This window comes from Chionomys nivalis, chromosome 11 (genome assembly GCF_950005125.1).
Source record: "Chionomys nivalis chromosome 11, mChiNiv1.1, whole genome shotgun sequence".
NCBI lineage: Eukaryota > Metazoa > Chordata > Mammalia > Rodentia > Cricetidae > Chionomys > Chionomys nivalis.
In genome coordinates this window covers 39,687,839-39,714,274 of record NC_080096.1, presented here as the reverse complement: position 1 = coordinate 39,714,274, position 26,436 = coordinate 39,687,839, and the positions used below count along the sequence as shown (strand labels likewise).

The 26,436-nt window shown below is 54.2% G+C and overlaps 2 protein-coding genes across 7 annotated transcripts in view; one reads left to right on the top strand and one right to left on the bottom strand.

Moving 5' to 3' along the window:
- The window catches only part of Slc1a7 (solute carrier family 1 member 7), a 43,287-nt gene extending 32,627 nt beyond the window's left edge, over positions 1-10,660 (top strand). Inside the window, exons 4-11 of the mRNA XM_057784029.1 lie at positions 1,812-1,854; positions 4,159-4,381; positions 6,610-6,709; positions 7,229-7,462; positions 8,688-8,882; positions 9,341-9,475; positions 9,854-9,956; positions 10,442-10,660. Coding sequence (XP_057640012.1) covers positions 1,812-1,854; positions 4,159-4,381; positions 6,610-6,709; positions 7,229-7,462; positions 8,688-8,882; positions 9,341-9,475; positions 9,854-9,956; positions 10,442-10,660 — 1,252 coding nt within the window. The remainder of the gene's footprint in view (positions 1-1,811; positions 1,855-4,158; positions 4,382-6,609; positions 6,710-7,228; positions 7,463-8,687; positions 8,883-9,340; positions 9,476-9,853; positions 9,957-10,441) is intronic.
- Positions 1-26,436, bottom strand: part of Podn (podocan) — a 35,785-nt gene that overhangs the window by 2,774 nt on the left and 6,575 nt on the right. For 4 of the 6 annotated variants that reach the window (XM_057784025.1, XM_057784028.1, XM_057784023.1 and 1 more), the window contains 10 exons: positions 24,866-25,182; positions 23,615-23,708; positions 22,306-22,370; positions 21,428-21,537; positions 20,643-20,799; positions 20,218-20,333; positions 19,315-19,972; positions 16,925-17,073; positions 15,806-16,013; positions 13,077-13,994 (listed from right to left, as the gene is read on the bottom strand). In XM_057784025.1, coding sequence (XP_057640008.1) covers positions 15,830-16,013; positions 16,925-17,073; positions 19,315-19,972; positions 20,218-20,333; positions 20,643-20,799; positions 21,428-21,537; positions 22,306-22,370; positions 23,615-23,708; positions 24,866-25,177 — 1,845 coding nt within the window. In that variant the 5' untranslated portion in view covers positions 25,178-25,182 and the 3' untranslated portion in view covers positions 13,077-13,994; positions 15,806-15,829. Of the gene's footprint in view, positions 1-13,076; positions 13,995-15,805; positions 16,014-16,924; positions 17,074-19,314; positions 19,973-20,217; positions 20,334-20,642; positions 20,800-21,427; positions 21,538-22,305; positions 22,371-23,614; positions 23,709-24,865; positions 25,183-26,436 lie in introns of those variants that run through there. The other 2 variants (XM_057784026.1, XM_057784027.1) reach the window with 2 other exon arrangements.

Below are 26,436 nucleotides of genomic sequence, written 5' to 3'. Positions count from 1 at the left end.
TCTTTTCAATGAGTAAAATCAGTTGAGCTGTCTGTCCACTTGGTTCTTAGTAGGTCCTTCCATGTTCAGGAGGTTATAAAATCTTAACCTACTGTCCTCTAGATTTTTACTGTTTCATTTGGAAAAAGTATGTCTTGAAGTCAAGTGGAATTTGTTTTGGTGGAAGACATTAAATAACAGAGTGAACAACTTTTCAGAGTGGCTGGTCGGCTATTCGGTTCTAATAGTGAATCCTTTAACTCCTCACTGGCTTATGAAACAGCTTTCCCAAATATGAAGTACTTGTTGGTCGGACACAGTAGCATACGCCTGTAATCTGAGCGCTTGGGAGGATGGCAGGTTTGGGGGTAGCCTGGGGTATATGGTGAGACCAAGTCTATAGTTGGATAGGTAAATAGGTAGATGATAGATAGATAGATAGATAGATAGATAGATAGATAGATAGATAGATAATGATAGGTAGATGGTTAGATAGATGATAGGTAGATAGATAAATGATAATTAGATAAATAGATATAGATAGATGATAGATAGATAGATAGATAGATAGATAGATAGATAGATAGATAGATGATGGATGATAGATAGATAGATAGATAGATAGATAGATAGATAGATAGATGATGGATGATAGATAGATAGATAGATAGATAGATAGATAGACCGACAAGCCAGATCATCAGGTGCTTGCCATACAAGCCTGATAACCTGTTTGATTCCTAGAACCCACATAAAGGTAAAAGGAGAGAACTGACTCCTAAAAACTGTTCTCTGACCTCCACACATGCCATGATACTCTCACACACACACGCCACCACCACCACAACAACAACAATGCCAAACTGACAACAGAAATGAAATGCTTAGCCACTGAGGTTCTACTCTGTGCTCCGGGCTCTATGGTGTGGGTTGCCGTATTGTTGTGTGTGTAGTGCATTTGACAACAATTATACTTGTCTAGTATATTTTCATATCTGGAAGGACAAGAGCCCCTCTACCTTCAGCCTTAAAATAAATATTAATAAGACACAGTCAGCTCTCCACTGGTGTGAGTATTGTGTCTACAGAGTCAACCAACTGCCGGTCAAAACTTTTAGGGAGCACAGTGAATGTGCATGGACCGTGCTGTTTTCTTGTCATTGTCCCATCCAGGGAGCACAGCAGCTCCTCCCACCACACCGCTGGCTCCAGGCATGCAGTGCCAGAGATGATTGACAGCCCGGCAGGATGTACATGTGCACGGGCCATTCACACGCTGTGCCGCCTTAATGTCTCCTAACACAACATCCTCAAACTGGGGCCCTGGGGAGGCTCTCGGGTCAATCTCTGAACCAAAGAGGGGATGGCCATGACGGGTTCATTTGTGTGTCCAGTCTGAGTCAGGCCCACACACAGATCAAGGTCGTCGAGGATAGAGGGGAAGGCAGGTAGGTGAGGTGACACACGTCTTTAGTCCCAGCATTTGGGAGGCCGAGACAGGTGGATCTTTATGAGTTTGAGGCCAGTCTGGTCTACAGAGTAAGATCCAGACCAGCCACATACTGAGACCCTGTCTCATAAACAAACAAAAGGACAGAGGGGACAAATGGAGACTTGCCTTTCAGACACCGTCTCATAGGAGGATGAACATCTATGAGTTTCCAACACACAGGACTGCCCAGGAGTCAGACGCTTAGCGAGGGAGAATGTGCAGATTTGCCCAGCAGTTAAGCAGCCAGGGAAGCAGGGATGCCAGGGCGGGTTCTGACCCCCAGAGGCCTCCTGTCCTGGCACTGGAAATCCTAACTTGCTGCCCACTCTTCTCTTCCCAGGAACATGTTCCCGGCCAACCTGGTAGAGGCCACATTCAAACAGGTAAGCAGAGCCGGGCTATGGAGGGGAGGGGCGGGAGGCAAAGAGAAGCCTGGCTACAGAGAGGAGAGGAAAGAGGGGTTGAAAGTGACAGGCTGGCAGCCTTCCTGCCTTACACAGGTGGATGCCGGGGGGTTGGGGGGATATGGGTAGAATCCATATCTTAGCCCGACCCACAGCCACACCCCATCCTGGGTTCAAGTCACTCACAAAAACTCTGTGTGGCAGAAGAGAGCCTTGGCTGAGCATCTGACTCAGCACACTGGGGTTTGTATTCGCTCTCCCAATCACCCTTACAAGTGTCCACACTAAGATAAGGCCAGCCCATTCTCTGGATGGGAAAACTGAGGCTCAGAGGTAGACCATTGCTTGAGATTATACCACTAGTCAGGAACAAAAGAGTGGGTGAATTCAGGTCAGGCTGACTTCTAAACCCTCTTTCTTTCTGAAAACAGTCTCCCCATAAGAATAATAACATTCCCTGTTGGAAATTAGGAAAACATTAAAATACATCAAGCAGGCCCTGGGGAATGTGGATCAGTAGTTGGTAGAGTGTTTTTCCTTGCATGTGCAAAGCCCTGGCTGGGTTTGAGTTCCAACACTGCATAAGCAAGGTTTGATAATATACTTGTAATCCTCGGAACTCGGGGAAGTTGGGGCAGCCTAAGCAATATGAGACTCTGTCTAAAAAAATAATAATAATAAAAATATACAAAGCCCACTGTTAAGTAAAAAACAATCAGAAAGAGGCAGCTCCGCTGGCTCAAGAAATCCAATTAGGTCAAATCAAACCAAATCAAAATGCCCATCGTTTTATTAAGAATGACGCTCTCAGGTGGCCAAGCACATGGTGGGGAAACGGAAAAGCAGGGAGCCCATGCGGACCTGAAAAACATGTGTTTCTCCCCTGGAAGCCCACTTAAATACCCTGTGGGAGTATTCATACTGGGATTTGGAGTCCAGAGCAATGAAACTCCCAGGCCAGGGGTGGATGCCAGGAGCTGGAGGCTATACTCCCAACTTAACACCCACCTTCAGTTAGCACATGAAAATCTCCGCTGGGTCTGAGATCTAGAAACAGTGAATGCAGATGGCTTGCTTCTCTAGATTTTGTTTAAATTGACATTGGGATCTTCAGGCATCCAGTTTGCATCTTATGTCCCCCACCCCACTCCTACCATGTCATGAACATCCCCAGGTAGGTCTCCCTTGTTTAGTGTCTGTCCTCTCCATGTCATGCAGGGTGTTCCCAAGCATCTGGCCATCACTCTGGCTCCTTTCCCGATCTCTACCCCTCTCCTGTCTGCCAAGTGCCAGATCAACCCAGCTAGTGCTTTCCCAAATCCTTCGCACGACCAAGCTGAGTGCTGGTCTGGGGCCACAAAGCAGGTGGCTTAAGAGCCTGGAAGGGGACCCTAAAGGAAACTGTGAAGCTGATGCAAGTCACCGACATCTTAATCGTCATCCGTGAACACAGTCACCGCGAGACGGGGCCCTGAAAGCTAGGCGGGGCATTCTACCCTAGTGGTGGTGAATTATCGGTGGTTACAGTTGTGTGTTCCTCTATTTTATAATCTTTTCCTTTCGGCAAACTACTCATCTTTCCAGACCCAAGTCAAATACCGCCCATTTGTTAATCGCTCTCTTCCCCAAGGCCCTGAGCTGATAAGTGTCTGGTTCAGTTCAGTGTGTGCTGATGTTGGTAGCAGTAAACCTCGCGTGGGCTTTCCACATGCCAGGAGCTGCTTCGTCCATTGAAGGAGATGCAATTGTGGTCCCCTTTTATAGGTTAGGGACATGAAGCCAGGCACTTTTGGTCCATATATTTCCTGAATTGAATACATTTATGAAAATTTCCTTCCCCAAGAAGCCCTATAGTCTTGAAGGGACAGCTGTCCCCTTGTTTGGGCTCCTAGAATCTGAGGAATGAGGGAGTGAATCCTAGGAATGTCCTGCTGAGCAGAGGAGGACTTTGGGTCTCATCAACTAGGCCCAGGGCCTAGGAGCTTTCTCTGAGGATGTTCTGGATCTTTCGAATGGAGAGCAGGGCTTCAGGCTGTCGGGTGTATGTGAAGCGGGAAGACACGTGACAAAGCTGGCAGAGAAGGAGGTAGATGGGTGGAGGGCATCAGGTGACACAGAGCTGGAGGGAGCTGCAGTCAGTGTGTCCCTGCATCCGGGCTCACCAGGCTCTCCCTCGACAGTCCATTGACGCCCACATAACACGAGTGCATACAATGTACCTTCAAGATGTTTCCTGTAATGACATGGTGCTGACTCCCTCTTGGTTGGCATGCTCCCCAACAGTACCGCACCAAGACCACTCCCGTTATCAAGTCTCCAAAGGGGACTTCAGGGGAGGCCCCACCTCAGCGGATCCTCATCTACGGGGTCCAGGAAGACAACGGCTCCCGCGTGCAGAACTTCGCCCTGGACCTGACTCCCCCGCCTGAGATTGTCTATAAGTCCGAGCCGGGCACCAGCGATGGCATGAATGTGCTAGGCATTGTCATCTTCTCGGCCACCATGGGTATGTATGTGCTGTGACCGCTCCCGGGAGTGCCCCTTCCATCTTCCAGCTCCCTCTTTCCTGCTCTACCTAAGTGATTTTATTTATTTAAGCCACTAAGAGCATGGCTTGGGGGGGTCCTTCAAAGGCATGTGCCTTTTTTTGTGGTGGTGGTGGGGGTAGTTTTATATTCTTAGCTTTGCTCGTGTTTTGTTTTTGAACTTTTTCTTTTGAAATTTTCATAAATGTATACAATGAATATAGTTTGAGGGTTCTGGGGGATCTGGGGGGTGGAGGTAATGTCTCATGTGTCCTGTGAAGGCTTCAAACTCACTTTGTAGCCGAGGACGGCCTTGAACTCCTGACCTAGTGCCTCCGTCTGCCAAGTGGGATCATAAGTGTAAGCCTACCCAGTCTACATTCTCGCTCTTAAAGAGCCCCCTAAATTGTATAGCTTCAGATTTCATGATCTTCTGCCATAAATGCTGCCCACCACCACCATTTCCCCACACAGGACCCCTTTCTTGGGGAAGCTCCAGCCCTGGATGACTGGAGGTATATTCAGCAGCAACCCTGGCATGGCTGGCTCCTGTTTCCCTGACTGGATTTCATGTTCACATAGCAAGTTCAGCGTACTGTTGTGTACATGAGACATCCGGGCCACGTGCTATCTGACCTCAGGAACACTCCCGACCCAGCTTCTGCCAGCCTGCCTCCGACCCCCCACCCCACCCCCTGCCACCATTACTACAACCCGGGAGTCATCTGGATCCTGCAACATTTGCCTAGAGTCCCCTGCATCTGTGCTCTTGTCCCCTCTGGTATGTCCTTGGGATCAAGAAGCCGATCCTGCTCTACAGGCTGCACCTGGACAGAAGCTAAACGGGGCTTTAGAGGCTGCAGAACTCATAGATGCATCCCAGGCCACTCCGTCTCCCTGCAGTCCTGTGGTCCAGGCCTCTACTCTCCTTAGCCCACTACTCCTGTCCTTTCTCCCTGCCTCCTCTCTCATCCTCACCAAGGTCTTCCTATCCCCCGTCGCCAGACTCAGTCAGGTGCCCAGGTGACGGCTTCTCTGCTCGGGATGCTCCACAGTGAACATCTGAGCCTGTTGCATTAGTCACTATTTGTGTGGAGTGGCACTAAAGCTGGGTTGGATGGCTCAGCATCACCTGCCTGGCGTACAGTCTGTTTGCCTGAGCCTCCGTGGTGCCTAGCAAGGACAGGGCTCGGCGAAACCTGCTAAAGAGATGCTCGGACAATGACTGAGTGTGTAGGCAATGACAGACAGCAAAGCTCCGACTGCCTTGGCCAAAATGCCAGGCACATGAAGGGTTAAAGGCCTGAGACTGGCCCTGGACTCTGTGCTCTCTTCCCCTCCAGCCACAGCCTCTCTGAGGAAAGTAACAGATGAAGGATACCTGGTAGCAGAGCAAAAGAAATGTCTGAGACTCTCAGTGTTCCCTGGGCAGTGTAACTGGGTATTGCCGTGACTTTGTGCTTGTGTGCTCAGTCAGCACTAGTTCACAGTAGTGTGCCCACTCCTACGAGCACACTTAGTGTGCCCACTCCTGTGAGAGCCTGAGAGTGCCCTCACTTTTGTCTATCCGTAGCACTATGTGAAGCTGCCCTAATCAAGGCGCCAGTCCTTCACCCTGTGTCCTTTCTGTTCTTTCCTGGTATGGGGACATGGCTGGTACTCAGGCCACCTTGCCTATGGGGTGACTCATTGTCACACCTGTGTCCTATGTACACACCAGATCTAAATTAGCCCAAAGTTCCATCTGGAGATATCCCAGGGAAGGTGAGGAGGGCCAGAAATAGCCAGAAGGCAGACCGAGCTGGAGAGCGTGAGCTTGCTCCTTTGCCAGGATGTCACAGGCCAGATGAGTAGGCCTGGCCCAGGATCACCCCTAGCCCTGGCTTGTCCTGCTTACACAGGCAGGCCTTCATTCACCTCTTCCCCACAAGGTGACAGAGCCCTTCTCTGGAGCCCCACATGCCAAGGTTCCCTCCTGGGCAAGCCACCGAGCTGCTGAGACGCATGAAGAGCTTTGGGGGGGGGGACAGTCTCAGAGTGTGGAGCTCCTCAGAATGGTGACATGGTGATGTTGTCACAGGGCTGACCCCAAGGAGCAGTCTCCCCATGTGTTCTTGTCAAGAGAACTCTGCGCCCATCTGTCCCCGCTTTGCTATCAGCATAACTGCACGATGACCCAGCACACCTGTGACTCTGTGTGACCCTGCAGGCATCATGCTGGGTCGCATGGGTGACAGCGGGACGCCCCTGGTCAGCTTCTGCCAGTGCCTCAATGAGTCCGTCATGAAGATTGTGGCCGTTGCGGGATGGTGAGTTCCCCAGGGAGGGGCCGCAGGGAGGGACCCATCACTAACCCATGCTCAGTGCTCTCTGAGGAGCTCAACAACCTGCACAGGAGGGTCAGCCTGGGCCCGGGAGAGCTAGCTGGGTGTGCGGGGTCCCCAGGGCACCCAAGCCTAGTCTTCTGCCTTCTTGCCTCAGTTGCCCCATGCTGTGGAGTCTGTTTAGCTCAGTTTTTGGAGACCGGTAACCATGCTAGTTAAGAGTTCTGACCTTAGGAGCCTTCTAGTCAGAGGTGCATGCAGAGGGCTGTCTGTGCTCACCTAGATGTGGCATTGCTGGGCTAAAGTGGGATTTGAAGTCCCCAGAGGCACAGATGGAACTAGCAAAGAGGGGCCAGGCTGCCTAGGGTTGGGGTGTAGCGATGTCACAGCTGGGCACCTCAATTACAGACTCACTCGGTTATTGGGAACCATGAAGGGCTTGAGATGAAATCACAAGGTGGCAGGTGGGATGGCCTGTCACCTGCGGCCACTCTGCCACCCCAGGTACTTCCCCTTTGGCATTGTCTTCCTGATCGCGGGAAAGATCCTGGAGATGGATGACCCCAAGGCCGTGGGGAAGAAGCTGGGCTTCTATGCCTTGACTGTGGTATGCGGGTTGGTGGTCCATGGCCTCCTCATCCTGCCCCTGCTCTACTTCCTCATCACCAGGAAGAACCCCATCGTCTTCATCCGTGGAGTCCTCCAGGCTCTGCTGATTGCATTGGCCACCTCCTCCAGGTAGCCCCGGATGAAGAGCTGAGTGGGTTGTGGTAGGCCAAACAGAACTCTCTCTGTCCGTCTGTCCAGCCACCATTCATCTACAGCCACAGAACCACAGGATGTCCCAGGGGTGGGAACAGTGCCATGGTGATATCACCATATGGGGACTTAGTGCTCAAGGCTTGCCTACCCTTAGGCCTTCCTTTGTCCGTGGTCCCAAAGCTTTTCCAGTCTTCATGGAGGGCCCGTCCTTACTCCACAGCCCATGTCTCCTGTCAGGGCAGGCCCCCCGACACCACAGGGCCTCTGTCTGTCTACTCTCTATGGGATGTCCAAGCTGAAAAACTGTTTCAACCTCGGCAGCGTCTCTGGACAGCCAAGGCTGGAGTCACGGTTCTATGAAGCATGCCAGTGTGGTGGCTGTCACTTAGCCTCCTCAGGCCCAAGTGGCCCCGTACTTGGACCGGAATAATCTGTACCTGTACAGGATTGCTTCAGAGGCTGGGATAATCCCCAGGGTGAGAAGGCCAGTAGAACCAGTGAACCTGAGCCTGGCCTTGGGGACTACTTATCACAGCTGAACACAGGGGACCTGTGATAGTCAGAGGAGGGAGGAGGGGCGTACAGCGGTCAGGCATGGTCATCTCGCCCTATGAGGACGTGATATTTTCCTGAGACCAAGTGTACAAGTCCGATGTGGAAGGAGTTGTGGGACCCAAGCCCATCTTTCTGGGTCAAAGGTCTACTACTCCTTACAGCCCTCACCTTTCTTGCCTGGGCCTCAGTCTCTCAGACAGTGCCAAGTTCCAACCCTGTCAGAGGCAGCCTCACCCCTGCAGCAGAAGCCCTTGCTCAGCAATTTGACACGCGGTGTTCTCTAAGCCTGCATGGCTTGCGCTTGCTGTCACCCTGTGGTCTGGGAGTGGTGTATAACAGAAACCAAGGCGCCCGAGGTTACAGGCCTTGCTGAGGGCCCATGGGGGGCTGGACTCAAGGCCCAGGCACTGGGGTACAACCTCCGTGGGGTACCACTATAGACACACTTGGTATCCCTCCCCAGGGAAGATGAAGGAAAAGACCACCCAAAGCCTAGTACACAGTAGTGCTCTTCCTGGGGTCACTCCTAGCGTCTCAAGCTGACCGACATGTATGCCCCACATTTCTGTCAGGGCATCAATGAGCTGACCCTCCTGTAGTGACCTGGAGGAGGGTGGTGGGCAGACACCTGGCCCTCTGCCCGTAGCTCAGCCACACTGCCCATCACCTTCAAGTGCCTCCTGGAGAACAACCATATCGACCGGCGCGTCGCTCGCTTTGTGCTGCCTGTGGGCGCCACCATCAACATGGACGGCACCGCGCTCTACGAGGCTGTGGCTGCCATCTTTATTGCCCAGGTCAACAATTACGAGCTCGACTTCGGCCAGATCATCACTATCAGGTGTGTACTAATGCCATACTCCAGAGGACCCCTGGGTCCGCAAGGACAGGCAGGACAGGCGCTGGGACCAGGATGAGCAGAGGCAAGGGCCAGGCCCGAGGACCAGAGAGGCTTGTGTCAAATGTGAGCTGCTGTCATGGGGGCAAAGCCTGAGGCGGCCTCCTTATAGGCCAGTCCCAGCACCCAGTTCTGACCCAGGCCCAGGGCGAGGCTGGGGTGGAGCGGTGCTAGTAGACCATCAGAATCCGGGTGCCTTTGCCCCACAGCACAGTTTCCTAGCTTATTCCAATTCCCCCAAGAACGGGGATGTGAACCCATGGGCCGAAGACTGTGAGCAGATACGTTTCTCTGGGAACCCCCGGCGTGATACTCATGGCAGTCCCCATGCCTTGGCCGGCCCTGAGGCCCTAGAATTCTGGTCTAGGAACCAGGGCTGCCACACCCTTCCCCCTCTGCAGCATCACAGCCACTGCGGCCAGCATCGGGGCGGCTGGCATCCCCCAGGCAGGGCTCGTCACCATGGTCATTGTGCTCACCTCTGTGGGACTACCCACCGATGACATCAATCTCATCATCGCCGTGGACTGGGCCCTGTGAGTGCTTTGTTCCATCCCTACCCAGCCCTACCCTTGCTGAGATGGGAAGGAAGGGGACTGGGGTGCCCCAACAATCCACACCAGCTCGGTTGTGTGGCTTAGGGTCCCAGAGTTCAAAAGTCAAGACAGAGTCCCCTTGAATTCCCTAAAGACATTCTAGATAGTGACCCCAAGTCTGGCCTCTCTTCACTGGGCCTGTGTTCATGAAGAGGCCTCCTCAGCTGCTTAGGCACCACTGAGGGTGGGTTGGGTGCTTCCCTGTCTGCAGCCACTGCCCGAGCTTCTGTGCCGTGGCCTCACTTTCCAGTTGAGCGTGGCCCTCTACCACTTCCTTGTTGAGGTTGTTGTGGCTCACCCCCCACCTTGGCTTGCCAGGGACCGCTTCCGTACCATGATTAACGTGCTGGGTGACGCACTGGCAGCGGGGATCATGGCCCACATCTGCCGGAAGGATTTTGCTCAGAACATGGGCACTGAGGTGAGAGCAGCGTCCCCCCAGGATGCCTCGAAGAGATGGAGTCAGGGGGAATACAGATTTCATGATGGACCTGACAGAGTGCCCAGATGTAGCCAGTGAAGCAGGAAAAAAACCCAGCCCATCTTCCCTCTGAGAAACCCAATCCCTCACGCAGGACGCTGTGAGGCTGCTGGGAACTGTCTGGTATTCAGGGTTGCTGGTGTGTGCAGTTGACTGTACCCACTTCCCTGGAAGGATGCTAAAGTTCAGGCGGAGGGGCTACTGTTCCCCAACTGGATTCTGGGGAGCAAGTCCTTCATCTACCAAAACAGGAGACAGGAGGCAAGGCAGCTTGCAAACTGGTACCCAGAAAGGCCTCAGCCCTGCCAAGGCTACCCACCCGTGTTTATAGGAAAGTCCCTTTCAGTGGCTCCCAGTTCCTGAGACTGTTCAGCACTATGCACCCTCGTCCCTCCTCGTGCTAACAAGGCTCGCTTCCTCTCCAGACACTGCTACCCTGCGAGACCAAGCCGGTGACACTGCAGGAGATTGTGGCGGCCCAGCAGAACGGCTGTGTGAAGAGTGTGGCCGAGGCCTCGGAACTAACCCTCGGCCCCATGTGCCCCCACCACATCCCAGTCCAGGTAGAGCAGGATGAGGAACTGGCCACGACCAGCCTAGACCACTGCACCATTGAGATTAGCGAGCTGGAGACCAATGTGTGAGCTCCCAGGGCTGCAGAGCCAGCCAGACCCTAGGGTCTGGGCTAAGGCACTGAACTCAAAAGACACCTGAGAAGTTGGCGAAGCCCAGCTCAAGTTCCACCCTGACAGGCTAGTCAGCCATTGGTGAGAAATTGTCTCAGAAAAGAGACGACAACATGCAGGAGACCAGCCAGCAACTACGGGTTTGTGTGGCCCAAGACCTAGCTATGACAGTTTCTACTGCATGAGCTCACAGAAGCACCTGGCAGGGAGGGGTCTTTGCCTCTAACTCATGGAGGAATAGTTTTGGGGTCTGAGAGCTACAACCACTCACTGAAAGCAACACCAGATGTTAACTCACGTCTCTGGAGCCTCGGCTACTCCCATCTAGTGGACAAAGCAGCCTGCAAGGACCAGCAAAAGAGGCTCTGCCCTCTCCAGTGTCCCCACAGCTACCACTGTGTGCAACTCATGGGGATACAACAGCGTCCCTGTTTCTGCCACAGGTCAACCGTCCTCCACCCGACAGCATGTGGTCTCACCCCAACACTCCCAACAAGGGCTGGCCTATACCAGGGCTGAGACCTGGCGGCTTCTGTGTGCCACTGCCTTGTCCATTTCTGTCCCCCAGATCTCACATCTAATGTGGAGACTGATGTCCATTAGAGCTGGAAGGCCCCATGGGTACAGCCCAGCCAGCCTCCCGTGGGACAGGTGGACAAGATGGGCTGTCCACAAGGAGGGAAGCCCGGCTGGGATTCTCTGGCCAAGTGACTGGCAATATCTTGGAGTCCAAACTCCATAAGGCTTGTGTGGCAAAGTGGAATGGGAGTTACTGGTCCCTCCTGTGTTTGCAATAACGTGATAAATAAAAGTCCTTGCTTTTTCAAGTCTTGTGGATATAACAGACTGTGTGCTGGTGGTGTTTTGTTTTGGGACAGGGTCTTATTATGCAGTACTGGCCACCCATTATGTAGACTGTGTTAGTAGCCACTCTCCTGCTCCCACCTTTCCAAATGCTGAGATGATAAGGCCTGAGCCATACTCTCTAGTTGAGACCAGACTCTTAGGCAGAACTTCTTTGTTGAGCTAACACAAGCTCACAGGACACAGATCAGCCAGTCCTGGTGGCCACAGTGAGGACAGGCCTATACGAGCCATCACCTGTGGGAAACAGGTATAAACAAGCCCACCCCAGGCCACCTTAGTAAGCTTGATTGGGTCTTTCCCAAGATAGTTATGTTCAGACCTCCTTACCTTGATTAGCCTTGTCTGGGCTCTGGTCCTATAATCAGACCCCAGAAAAGGGAAAGTCTCAGTCAAAGCCTGCCCTTGGTTATCTAACACTTTGCCTTAGAGAAAGACCTAGTTCAAAAAGCCTAAGGCACAGAGAAGGGTGCTGGCCACACAATCTGTTGTAGTTGGGATTGGAGTTAAGTGTGGGGTAGCAAGGTATAACTCTGGGTCTGGAGGGATAGTGTACCAGGCCCAAGAGGACACTGGGACCAAGGGAGGAGACAGGCCTCCCCAAGGTCACTCAAGGGTCAGGACCCTTACCCTTGAACTCTACCTTCCTCCCCTGAGTGTAAAGACTCCAGGAAGAACCTCAGCTCCAAGTAGACATCCTCCCATCCTCCCACTCTCTGTGGTCCTCTCACGGGTCCACAGTTGACTCCTGACCACCTGAGACAGAGCAGCTGTCCAGCCAGTTACTTTTCCCTTCATGTAGATGGGCTCATTTTGCCTTCCCCGAGTCACCTCATAAGGCCTTTGAGGAATCAGCTGCCTTGCCCGGCTAGCCGCAGGCAGGAGTCTATACTTGATGAACTTGACAGGCTTGTACCCACACACCTCCAGTTCAGGAGATCCCTATATAGTCATCGAGATCCAAATGGCAACTAGGTACAGCCTCCCTACAGCTTTTTGCCCAAGCCAAGCTCTGCCCACAGTGGAGTGGCATATTGGACATGTCCCTCACCTCTTCCCTGGGAATGCTTAAAGAGACTGGCCTCACGTCAGCTCTACACGAGCGCTCGGACCTGCCTTCTGCCTCTTCCCTATCTGTGACCAGCACAGACCACATTAGGAACCCCAGCAACACCACCTCCATGCAAAGATGATGAAGATGACTCTCCAGGTGGATCCTCTGCCTGGGGGCTCAGCTTGGGGGAGCAGGGGGAATGGACAGGCCTGTGCCCTGTCTGACTCTAAAAGCAGATTTCCACCCCCTGAGAGTGCATGTGCCAAGCCTTCCCCCCATGCTATGTCCTATCCCTCCTCTGTCTGCCCCACTCCTGCGGGGGCCCCTCAGACCTAGCCCCGGCCCTCATTCTTGCTGGTCAGGGGTATTGCTTGTTGGATCTCGTCTGCCCTGAGCAGAGGCCAGTCCACTTCCTGAGGGAAGCACACACAGACACAACATGGCTGCAAGGGCAGGGGTAATACTTTATATTAGTTTTTCTGTAACAGGAAAAATCAGCTTTGAGACTTTTATCTTTATATATTTTCCTCCTTAAACAAAACCAAAGGTACCCAGAACTTCCCTGCAGAACTGAAGACCAGCGCAGCTGCCACCTCCAACCCCCACCAAGCACAGCTGCCTCTTTCCCTCCTCCTCCTTCTTGAGATTGTCCTCAGAAAGTGCCTGTGGCCTGCCAGGGCACAGCAAAAAGGGGCTCCCTGTGGTGGGACTGCCCCAGCACCTGGGGAGGGGGCGAGGCCATGGTAGAAGTTAGAAGGTTCACATCCCCAGAGGGAAGGCAAAAAACAAAAGCCAGCTTTTGTGAGTCTCAGAGGGAGAAAGCACCTGGCCAAGAGCAAGGAGACAACCCGAGTCTCCAAGAGAGGGACAACAGAGGACAAGGCACATGGCCAACTGTTAACGGCCAGAGCTGGCCAGAAGCAGGAACTTTCGGTGGCATAGGTCACTCTGTATGTAAACTGGGGAGAGAGCAGTTGCCTGAGTGTACCAGGCCAGTGTGGACTCAGAAGTCAGGGTGTATGGTGTGTGTGTGTGTGTGTGCGTGTGTGTATGTGTGTGTATGTGTGTGTGTGCATGTGCATGTGTGTGCATGTGTACATGTGTGTGTGTGTGTGTGTTGGTGTGGGACTGTGAAGACAGCCAGTCTGGAGGGTCATGTGCAGCTGGCTATCTGTGTGTCTGTGTGGCCAGACTGGGGGTGTGGTATTTGCACGTGTCTGATTGTGTGGCATATTACAGGAAGGGGTGGGACAGGAGACTGTGTTCAGCCTGTGGCATTCGGATGCCCCTTAGGCTCAGCGTTGGGTGTGTCAGAAGGGGATGCTCGTGGGGCACAGGCCTGGGCTGCAGAAGGAGTCCGGTGGGTCCATCGTCCTGTGGAACACGTTGTAGAGTCAGGGCTAGCTACAAACAGCTTTGGATGAAATGAACCGGGGCGGGGGGGGGGGTTGGAAGCTAGGCTACTGTGAGTGGTGATGGGGAGGTGCCCCTGCTTGAATCCAGAACTCTCTGGGACTTCTCCCAGCATTCCACTCGGTTGGCTTGGCTATGGCCAACATTCCACAAAGGGGGAAGATTCTCCTTAACCCCAGAGAGTCCTCGTGGGATAGCAATTATCCTTTCCTGCTGACCCCTGACTTTTAAGGACGGTACCTTAGGACAAGGACTCTACGTCCTTAGCTGTCCCTGGTAGCTGGATCTGCCCCCCTATGCTTACAACCCTGCCATGCTTTCTGTCATAGGTATGCCCTGTCCCCACCATCCATCCTCAGAGCTGTCACCCCCATCAATAACCCCACCACCACCAGTTCCTCTCAGCTTCAAGTCAGCATCCTAACTGTGGCCATGACCAGCAGCCTCCTCCTATGGCCACACCCTGACTTCACAGCCCCTAATACATTCTCTAAAGCCCTAAGGAACCTTAGCTATCCCCCCTGACCACTTCTCTCTCCCGGAACACTCCCTATCACCTGCCCAGGTTCCAGCACTGCCCCCACACCTCTGCTACAACACTTCCACCTGCCCCTCCTCCTCACCAAGTCTGCCCCAGGACAGAGACTGTTAATATCCCATTTCCTTGTTCTTGTCTTTCTGGACTTACAACCCTAACCAAAAAGGCAGCCATGGATGAATCCAAATCCCTGCTTGCCATCTTCCACTGCATGGACAGAAAGCAGATGGACTTCAGATCCAGCCACTAAGCCTGTGACTGCAGCCACTCAGCTCCACGGCCCTCCGTCCACAGTGGGACAGTTACAGTCTTCTGAAACCCCTACCACAGCCCTCATACCCGCTCCCCTCACTGTACCGCCCTCCCTTGATGGCATATCCCATGAGCATCCATGCCACCTGTGCCAAGAGGAATACCAAGCAGAGCGGGTTTCGCAAGCTTTACATGGCCTCCCTCTACCGCTCCCTCAGCTCTTGCTACCCCAGAGCAGATATATTCATTGACTTCCCAGACATTCTCTCCACCCCTGCCTCTCTCTCGGGGGTTCCCTAGGAAGTCACAGGACTGTGTCGACACATCCAGTTAGGCTCAGCAGAGACCACCTCCCTCGAGCTCTTCGCACTGAAGCAGCTTGAGTCCCCTACTTCTAGAGAAATCCATGCATGTACTAGGTATGTGTGTATATGTGTGTCTACATGTAAGCCTGTGCAAATGGGTACCCATAGACACTCCTCTATGCACACTTGTTCACACAGATATGTACCTGTTATTGCCTGTGATTGTGTCCTGGAGGAAAGCATGCACACATGCACACACGAGTGTGTGCAAACTCCCTGTACGTTAACTGTCTATGGCTACCCTCTCCCTCTCTGTCCTGGACACGCTCTTCTAACTCCCTCGGTGTCTATACCTATCTCAAGGCCTACAGCGACTACCTCCCATCTCCAGCTCAGGCCTCGCCCCTGAGCCCCAGACTTGGGAGTCTCTGCACCCCAGCTATCTCCCAGTACCGTACTCATCCCCCTGTTAGAATGCCTTGGGCACAGACTGGCTTCCACGGGCACTATGCCACACACACCAACCTCTCCCATGGTGCAATCCTACGTGCAAAATGAACTGACAGGTTTTCAAAATGAAGGGGTAGATAGAGAACAGGGTGAGGTTGACACAGAGACCTAACAGGTCAGGGACAGTGTAGCGAGAAACAAGCAACACACCCACACAGACCACCCACCTGGGTCAGATCTGTGTCACTCCGTTATGATCCCGTCTCCTCTTCCTCATCCTCTTCCTCCTCCTCTTCTTCCTCTTCCTCATCTATGTGGCCCCGGTCCTTGGAAACGTCACCAAACTCAAAGTTGCCCTCAATGTCCAAGACCTGCAGGTGTTTCAGCCTCCGGAAGGCGCTTTCCACCACGGAGCCCACGGCCAACTTGTTGAACCTGAGCAGAGGTCCAGGGGTCAGTGTCAGGTGCTCAGGCTGATCCCCTTATGCCTGCCCAGCTCAGAAGGGAAGAGGGCAGAGAGGTGTCTGGGACATGGGACAGCAAGTTGAAAAGGTGGGGAACCAAGCTGCAAGGCGCACCATGGCAAGTAGACCTGTTACGGTGCTGAGAGCTTGGAAGAAGGGGACAGCAGAGACTGTCACCTGCAAGGCAGAGAAGTCCCCCACTATACATACACCCACTTCAGCTATAGAGTGGCAGCCAGAGAGTGGCCTCTGCTGCCCTCTGGCACTAGCCCCAAAATCTGCCTGGCACACAGGCAAGGCCATAGCTGAGCTGGTAAGAGTACTCAGTCCTGACTTTAGACCCAACGGTGCCTCAGTGCTGCTCAGAAACCCAAGCCACACCACACCAGTGCCGCCACCCTGGACCTTCTGCTGTCTTCTGTTCTGTCTCCTCTCTGATTTTGGCAGGGTGAGGGGGGTCGAGTTGGGGTGTGGGAGGGGTTGAGAAGAAGCCATATTCTGTGGAGTCTGAGTTCCCTGAAGTTCTAACCCCATCTAACCCCAGAGTCAAGTGGGAACTAGGCATCTGTTGTTCTTGGTCTGACACCTGAGCCCCATGTGGCTGGCTGTGAACACAACTGTCACCTTCGTCTGCATAGCTGTGGGCTAGCGAGATGCTCCCTGGGCCTCCTCTCATGCCCATGACAAACAGCAACACCCTACACCACTAGTCATCAACGTGCCTGATGCCCACTAAGAAACCTATGAGCCGTTGCGGGCCTGCAGAGCTGTGCTCACACTCTACCTGCAAGCCACCTCAACTGCCCATCTATTGTTAGATGTGTGGCGGCGGGGGGGGGGGGGAAGGAAGGGAGGGGCAAAGGAGGCTCCAGGGACTCCTACCTGAGAAAGATGCCCTTGAGGTTGGGGGTCGAGTTGAAGGCATTGGCGGGAACGGAACTGATCTTGTTATTCTGCAGGTACAGGTACTCAAGGGACGGGGGCAGCCCCTGGGGGATCTCTGTCAGCTGGTTCCCAGCGATGTCCAGCAGCTGCAGAGGCAAGCAGGGGATCAAGGACTCCCACCTGTGCAGAGCACTTAACAGTTTACAGGCTCCCACCAAGTCACAGTCTAGCTGTATCTAATGAGAACTCCAGTGGCAGCAGTGCGTGTGTGGGGGGGTCTCACCCTCTGTAAGAGGCTGGGACACGCTGCGCCAGACTCTGAATATTGTTCTAACTGATGTAGATCCTACCCAGGCCCTTCTGCCTTTGCACATGAGGTCATAGCCGTGCTGCTTGTGTATCATAATCCTAGCCTTTCCCCTTTAATCCACCTGTCACTTCCACCGGACTAGGCACACCAGGATCAACGAGTGCAGGTCACATGTACAGGGGCCAGGAGAGTGGGTACAAGACTTGTAGAAACCCTGTCACAACAAGCAGGCCCCAGGCTGGGCAGGCTCAGAGTCACCGGATGCCTGGAGCCCAGGAGCTATAGCCACGGAAGTGGGGCAGGGGACCTGGCACACACCGCACTGTGCCCACCCTTGCTGCCCCTCTGAGTGCCCATGCACCTTCCCCAGACCCACACTAGTGCTGCCGACGATGCGACTTCGTGCTCCTTGAGCTCCTTCATCATCCTGAGAGGCTGGGACTCGGGGTCATTGCCCAGATCCCACATCAACATCAGGATTGCAACGGAGCCCAAAATTTCCAGCTCTGTCACCTCCTCTGCCCACAGGGCTTCTTATTTCCCGTTTTGTCTTCACAGCCGTGAGCACCCTCCCCACTCTCGGCTTCACCACTCCCTCATTCATTCCAGAGATGGTTGGCACCCATGGGTGCTGGGGACATGGACTCCCTGAGACACCATCTCCACCCTCAGGAAGACAGGCTGTGTAGATGGACCAGCGCCTGATTAAACAAGCCCCGGGCCTGGCTGTAAGGAGGGAGCAGGGAAAGGCCTCATCCAGCCTCGACCAGGAAGCGCTTTCCAGGGCATTAGCACAGGGTGGATTTGAGGAAAAAGAAGCAGTTGCTGTCAAAAGACCCACAGTGTGAGGGACAGTCCCTGCTCGCTCTCCAGATGCCCAGGCTGAAGCTGGGGGAGATGTCTGACCTGCCTGTCCCTGCTAACTGATAAGATGTCTCCAGGAAGGAGAGCAAGCAGAGTGCTCCCAGGAGAAGGACTGATGTGTGCCTGAGCAGGGGCAGGGGGAGCCTTGAAAACCATAGCAGCGAATCTGGCCTGGGACCTTGAGGAAGCGGGGAGCTCCAGACGACTTGGATAGGGGTGTGCACAGATGCTATTCAACTAGGGGAGTGGTGAGACCCTAGGAAGGTGAGGTCCAGTGCAGAAATGGGGGGACTTGGCCTGGGGCATAAGCAGCCTAAGTGGAGAGCTGGAGCTGAGGGAGGAGTTCAAGCGTGGGCCTCTCCGTCTACCGAAAATACAGGCAACTGACAACCCATAGGACCCAAGGCCTGGCTGAAGAAGCTTATAAAGAAAACAGTGCAGCGAGAGACCTCAGAAGAGGCATCTACAGAGCAGGCCCTGAGGAGGTCTGAGGGAGGGGGACAGTGTGGAGGTTCTCAGCCTCTGTCATGAAGAATATCTCTGGGAGGAGAACAGCGCTGTGGCAGGTCTGACCCCCTCTTTAGGGCTCCGATGAATTCCACCTGCTCGCTGCTCCCCTCACATGGGAGGATCTTCTTGTCCCCAGAGAGGTTTGACCTTGGGAATACCCTTGCATGGCCACAGCAGCCATTCCCATTAGTTGGCCCAGAGTGCTTTGAGTGGCTCTCCCATCCTGCTCCATGGCTGACTGGTAAGATCAATAAGGACAGCACCCCAACCTCCAGCATCAAGGCCCAGTCTTCTGTAAGCACCTGCTTCTGTACTTCAGGACCATGGGACCATGTTGCCCAAACTGCCCCCTAGTCCTCCTGAGCTAGGGACCCTGACCTGAAGCCCTGACTATCTCTCACCTCTACCACCCTTCTCAAGCCTGGGTCTGCCTGTGGTGACCTGGCCCGGCCACCCCAGACACAGGCTCCTGTGCTCATTCTGCCCTTTGCTTTTGAACCTATAAGTAGGTTGGACTGCATGGTCACAACCCTCCTATCCTGAGGTCAGCCTCCCCAGCAGGTGTCTAACCGTGAATTAGGAACCTGGCGCCTGGCACAGCTGTCCCTCATCCCTGCAGCTGAGTAGGCTCAGGGCAGCCATCACAGTAGGTCCACCATCCTCTCTCCTCCCTGTGTCCCCATGTGGCCAAGTCCTTTAGTACCTGCAGACCAGCAAGGTCCACCCAGGCCCGGGGTCCCAGGGCTCGGCTCCGCAGTCGATTGCCTGTGAGGTAGAGTTCCCGTAACTGGGCCATGCCAGCTAGCGCCCCGCGTGCCAGGGCAGCCAACTCATTCCGCTTGACCTTCAGCACGTGTACATTTCTAGGCAGGCCCGGAGGCAAGGTTTGCAGGCGATTGCCAGACAGGTCAAGGGAGCGCAGCAGGCGCAGCTTGCGGAAGGCATCCCGGTGCATCTGTGGGCTGGTGATGCGGTTGTAGCTGAGGTTGAGCTCTTCCAGGAAGTAGGTGGTGGCGAAGTCCTCGCGGCCGATGCCCGTGATCTGGTTGTGCAGGATCATGAGGGTGCGAACTCTGCGGGGCAGGCCACTGGGCACCCGCTCCAGCGCGTTGTTGTATAGGTGCACCGTGTGCAGCCGCTTGAGGCCCTGGAAGGCCAGGGGGTGGATGCCCTCGGCCCGCAGCTGGTTGCTGTGCAGCAGCAGGTACTCAAGGCTGCGGATGGGTGTCAGCACGTCAGCGTCGACGCTCTGGATGGCGTTCTTCTCCAGGTGCAGCAGGACCAGGCTGCGGGGAAGGCCCGCTGGGACCCGAGACAGGTTGTTGCTGGACAGGTCCAGGTACTCCAGGCTCGAGAGCTTCCTGGAGAAAGGAGGGGACTGAGATGCTAAGCAGGAGCCCACATCCCACATCTGCCGTCTCAGCAGGCCTTATCTATACACTTGACTTGTTCCCAGAGACAGAAACGGCAAAAGACACAAGCCCCAAAGTTTCTTCTCCAGGGAAAGCAGGCAAGGAAAGTAGACACATGGCCGTGCCCAGCTGAGACCAGCTGGGACCGCCCGGTGTCATGGTGATGAGGAAGATGTGGTGATACAAGGACCCACCAGAAGGTCTCATTGTCCAGGCCTTCATCGGTCAGGTAGTTGTTTTGCAGGTACAGCTCCCGGAGGTTGCTCAGCTCACTGAAGGCCCCAGGGGGGATCTTCTCTAACTTATTGTTCTAGAAGGAAAGGCAGGGAGGGGGTAAAGTAAGCAGCCTGGGTCCTGGCACAGAATGAGGTGCACAGAGAAGCCCGGGGGCTAGCAAGAGGGGAGTCATACCTGCAGTGTCTGGGTGTGCTGATAGACCCCTCAAGCCCACACTGATGGTCAGGTGCCCAGATACCTGCCTATTCCCCTAGGTAGCTAATACTCCTGCATGGGACTCTCAGTCTCCCTCAGCATCCCCATACCCAACTGGGCCATGCTTCTCCCTCAGTTGGTCTCTGTGGGTCTGCTTCTACCCCCCATCTGCCCTTCTGCTCCCCACCTTGAGATGCAACTTGTACAGGGCAGGTGGCAGGTGCTTGGGCACGTGGCGCAGGAAGTTGCTGGACAGGATGAGGATCTCGACGTTGCTGGAGCCGTTGAACATGTTCTCCGGCAGCCCGGCATCTGCTAGCTTGTTATTGTGCAGGTACACAGACCTGTGGGGTTGAGGTGCAGTCCTCACCCCACCTGGGCTCCCCAGCCCTAGATCAACTTTGCTGTGTACCTTACCCAAGCTGAGATCAGGGCCTAGGGTACTTTTCTACCATCTTAACCCGGGGATGCAGAGTTAAAGGGCTTCAGAACCCTCTATATGGTCAGGGACAGCGACCAAAAGACTCGGCACCCTGCCAGAAGTCACCACATAAATTAATGGCAGAAATAGGACTTACTGGTCCCAGCCCAAACTCCTTCATCTGAAGTTCAGTGTGGGGGTCCCAGGAATGGTCACACCCCCTTAATCAAGTTCAAAGAAGGGCAGCGTTGCTGGCCGGAAGCTGCTCTTCCCTCCCAGACCCCATCACTCCCATGCATAAGCTCATTCCTCATTTACTGCACAGAGGCCTCCTCATCCATCAGGTCTCAGCTTTCTGGATCCTGAGCTCCTCTAGGCCTTGGCTGTTCCTCCACCACCCCTGAGCACAGCCTGTAGCCCACACACAGCACAGCAGGGTCCCTTCTCAGGGCCTGCCTGGGTCCCTTCTTTGTCTCAGCTTCCCCCAAACCCTCCTACTCACCCGACCCACATTCATTCCCACACCCAGGATCATCCCTCTGACTTCTGACCTCAGATTTGGCTTTTGGCCAAAGGTGAGTCCATAGATCTTAGTGAGATAGTTGGCAGCAAAGTCCACACTGATCAAGGCGTTTGGCAGGAATCGGGGTGCCAAGGTGAGCTGGAAAGGAAAGAGCCGGCAGAAAGACCAATAGAGGCTAGCTCTAGGCCCTGCCTCTGGGTGCTTATCTGTTTCCCTTCCCTGGGTTCTTCCCTGACACCAAAGCCACTTTCCTAATGTAGAAACTTCAGATGTTTCGAACATTCCATCTTTTGATAAAACAAAATGTGCCCAGTTCCCATAGCCCTTAGCTTGGTAGTCAAAGCCCTTTGCACCTGACCCCACACCCCTGGGCTCCTGGGCTCCTGGGAAGGGGTTAGAGGTCAGAAGGAAGAGTGTGATTGAAAAGTTACTCTGGACAGAGGGAAGGCAAGCTCCATTTCTGCCAACCTTTCTGTCTTTCTGTTTATTATTTACATCTACACATTTTGAAACAAGTCTCCTCGTGTTCAGGCTTGTCTCAAATTCCCCGACTTCAATGCTCCTACCCTAGCCCTGAGTACTGGGGAGAACAGAAGCGTGCCACCTCAGCTGTACAGACTTCCCCTGGGCCCAGACTTCATGGCTTTGCTCAAGGGCCTGTGTGACAAGCTGGGTTCTCCCTCCACCCATCCGTGCTGGAGGCCTTGGCTGCTTCATCAACAGACACACTCTAGCTTATAGGGGGATGGCGTGCGCCCCTTCTCAACAACCATGACAACAAGGACCTAGAAGCCAGGCTGGAAAGGGCACTGGGAGACAATCACAGAGTGCAAGGGAAGAGAGAGCCAAGAGGGCAGGGAAGCCTGCCTACCCCCGGGAAGCCCGCCCACCCTCCATGACCCTCACCTTGTTGTTGGCCAGGTACAGGTAATTGAGACTCTTCAGATGCTCAAATGCTTCCTCTGGGAGCCCTTTAAAGGACAGGTCAGAGCCCTGGGTGAAGGATAAACTGCAGGGGAACAGGCAAACCACCCCCTTGCTAGGCAGCTCCCTCCCTTCCCCACCAGTTTGTGTTTATCCTGTGTTCTCTCTTCTCCTGATGTGGCCCAAGCAGAGAAGCAAGCAGCTAAGTGCTTGCTGGGGACTGAGTGACCTAGCTTAACCCTTTGAAGCCAGAAGGAATGCTCCCCTGGGGATGGCTGCACAAGGGGTCAGAGCCCCCCTTCAACCTCAGCCCCACCTATAGGCAGGTGCAGCCAAGCCGGGATAGGCTCTGTGTAGGGGCAGGCCTTACCCCTGGTCCCATCTGGCAGCTGGCTTGTGAGGAGACCAGTTAGACTGGCCCCTCTCCAGCCATGTGCTGGCCTCTGACATCCAGTTCCCATTCCAGGACCCCCAGATGCTGGGACGGGCCCAAGTCAAAGGAGAAGGAACAGTTATATAAGCCACGGCCGGGCAGTCTCTCCATGGAATACCCTGCTGTGGAGTATGACGTGACAGCCAGACAGAGCTCCTGCAACAGCGCGAGAGAGAAGCTGCTAGGTAAAACAAAACAGGCGCAGCGATCGCAGGAGCTCAGTTGTGGCTTTAAAACCCAGGATGAAGGACTACAGATCACAGAGGCGGCTGTACACTGCGTAAACTCGCTGAAACATACCAGATTGGACTGGACTTTCAAACCGGGTCACTTACGGCGCATAAATTACATCTCAATAAAGCTGCTTTCTTTTAAAATGGGGAAGGGAGAGTACCAAATCTTAATATTGATTAATTCGAAGTGGCAGGATTAGGGTTTTCTTCTCCCCTTCCACTCTGTTTCCTGAAAGTTTTATCCCAATTATGTATTTTACTTGGTCTTCGGGGAGAAAAGACAACTTGCATATGTTGCTCTTGGATTCTAAGGGCCCTTGCAAATCGGAGAGTCGCTAACAAGGCCCCAGGAAGCTTGTACTCTCAGTGCCCGAGGTCCTACCTCCTGGGTCCCAGACACCCCCAGCAGGGTCAGGATAACATCAGAGAGCACCCCTGCCGCCCAGCCGAAGCCTGGCTCCTCTTCACCCCAGGTTCTCCAAGGTGAGTTTTTCCGTGGCCACCATTCCTCTCAAGCCTCTGACACACACACACACACACACACACACACACACACACACACACACACACACACCGTGTCCCAGGCCCCTGAGCAGGTGTCCCAGCTCTGGAGATGTCCCCTCACCTCGGGAGGTCAGGCGGTTGTTCTGAAGGTTGAGTGTCTCCAGCCGCTGCAGCCTAGCCAGCTCCTCGGGGTAGATCTTCTCCAGCTGGTTGTTCTGTGGGGAGATGGCGGGGGGGGGGGGGGGGGTGTCCCTGAACAGAAGCCACTTAGCTCCCCTTCTTTGTTATGCAGTCCCCACTCCCCTTGGGTACTAGGTTTCTGATATGACCACACCTGGAAAACTCTCCTGGGTAGAATGAAGAGCCTGGTCTGGACCCCAGATCAGGGGTCTCGCTCTCTCTCCCTCCCTCTCTCCCTCCCTCTCTCCCTCCCTCCCTCCCTCTCTCCCTCCTTTCTTCCCTCCTTCTTTGTTTTCAAGACATGGTCTCTCTGTGTAACTCTGGCTACACTCTGTAGACCAGGCTGGCCTCAAACTCGGATATCTGCCTGCCTCTGCCTCCCGAGTGCTGGGATGAAGGTGTGGGCCACCACTGCCTGGCTAAGCCTTTTATCTCTGTTTGACTTTTTTGTCTACTTAATGGTCTGTCTGTCTCACCCATATACTGTGAGCACTTAACTCAGAGTGGAACCATGCCCTTCCCACACATCCAACACCCCACACAGAACCAGAGATACCCACAGCAGGTCCATGACAGTCTGTGTGCAATGGGTGAGAAAAAGAGCCTATTAAGAACTGTCTTCAGTTCGTTCTTTCCTCTCATTGGCTGACTGCCTGCCTAGCCCCGCTCCACTGAGTGACCACAGGCAGATCTTCTGCCTTTGCTGGATCTCCTCTAGAGAAAGTGTAACAGTTCATCCCTCCCCTAGGACTGCCCTAGATGCACCAGGGTCCATCCATCTAGTCAGGAGGACCTCAGCAGGGGCCAGCCCTCTCAAACTATGCTCTGAGCCCACTTCCTCCTAGAGTTGAATCCCCTTGTCCTGGCTTTCCTAGTCCTGAAATGGTGTTAGTGGTTTCTTATCTATTCAACTGTTGGGCAACTCTGTGCCCACGGTGAGACATTTTTACACTACAAGCTGAACAGCCTAGACTCCTCCATGAACCAGCAGGCTATCTGTAACCAGGGCATCATTGGCACTGGAAGGGTGGGATCAGGACTTCATAAGTCTGATCTGCCTTGCTACACTGAACCGGGTGTGTGTGGGGGAATGCTCTGAAAATTGGAGATTCTGGGTAAGAAGGGAGTTATGCGACCATGTTGAAGGCTTGAAGTTAGCAGCTGGGAGTAGCAGCTGGAGCATCAGCCTCACCTGCAAGGACAGATGGTTGGTGTGCTCGGGCAGGTCACCTGGAAACTCACGCAGGTCAATACCACCGCAGTCTACAACACCTTCCTGGGAGCAGGCACAGTCACGGGGACAGTCGATGGTGGCTGGGCCTGGCTCTAGCTCCTCGGGGCTCAGGACTAGCACAGGCTGTCCCTCCTCCACAAATTCATTCTCCTCAGGGCTCAGGCTGTGGAGGTCACTTCGGCCAAACACAGGAGCCCTCACAGCCAGGACAGGGCCCAGGAGCAGCTGGGGCAACAGCAGCAGGAGTGGTAGGCCCCTGCTGCTGGCCATGGTGCCTGCAGGGGGAATGGCTCAGGCTCACCTCCGTGCCAGGTGACTCACTGATCCCACACATTGGGCATGTAGTTATGGCCACTGGAAGGCATGATAGGGCCCCCTTGACTAAGACAGTGGCACTCAAGAGCTCGGTGACTGCCACCCTCTCTCATAGGGGGTCTCCTCTGTAGTGATGGAAGGGCCATGAAGCCCTGTCCTTAGTCAGGGCTGCAAGACTGCCTATAACCCTCACCAGCCTGCGTCCTGAGGAATTTGCACCCTTATTTCACAGAAGGAAAGCCAAGGAAGAACCTGGAATCTACTAAACTCCTGCTGTCCTGACCTAGGCAATGTGACAAGCCTTTGTCTCTGCCCTAGTGGGTGTGACGCTCTGCTCCAGCTCCCATGGACGATCCCAGAACTGGGCCCTGACTCTTCCAACTCCCTCTCCATCACCAGCTGAGTTACACGGGACTACTTAGTGCTCCCTCCCTCCAGGCCTTAGCACATACTATTCCTTCTGCCCCAAATGCCCTTCCCCTCTCTTGTGTGGTCGGCAGTTTCCAAGAAATAACTGAAGAGGTACAGTGTATGGGGGTGGGTGGAGGCTGGGTAGAGTCTGAGATTGCCCAGGGCTTAGCGACAGTTGGCTTGGGTTGTGACTAAAAGTCACAGCCCCTAGACTGAGAATAACTTTCTGCATGTAGGTACAGTCTAAGTGCACCCAAAGTCAGGCAGAGAGGTGACCGAGCAGAGAGATGACCGAGGCTGCTGCCGTCCTATGACCTGATGAGTCCCACCCCTGATGATCAGTCACTCAGCCATCCTCACCAGGGTAGACACACTCACGCGACCACTGCCCATGCAGATACCCACCCCCCCAGGGCAGTAGGGATAGGTACAGGCTAAGGATGGGACTTGGCTACCATTGTCCCCATGGTCCCGCAGGCCAGGGTGTCACAAGGACTCAGAAATGTCTCCACAATGTGTTGAGCTGCAGGGAAAGGCACTGATCCCAGGACCACAGACCCCAGGCAAAGCCTCATCTCCCCCGATCCACCGCACCCTCACTGCACCAGGCGGGTGCTGTCTAAACTCACAGTCCTATCAGGACCGAGGATGGCAACAGACACAGAGCATCTGGTGCCCATTATGGGACAGGAGCAGCTGTTGCTACTTGGATGATGTTACATCACACCATGTTCCATGGAGTGGCCGAGGGACACACAGGTGAGTGTCCAGGCTTCAGGCTTCAGGCTCTACTCCAGAATGGA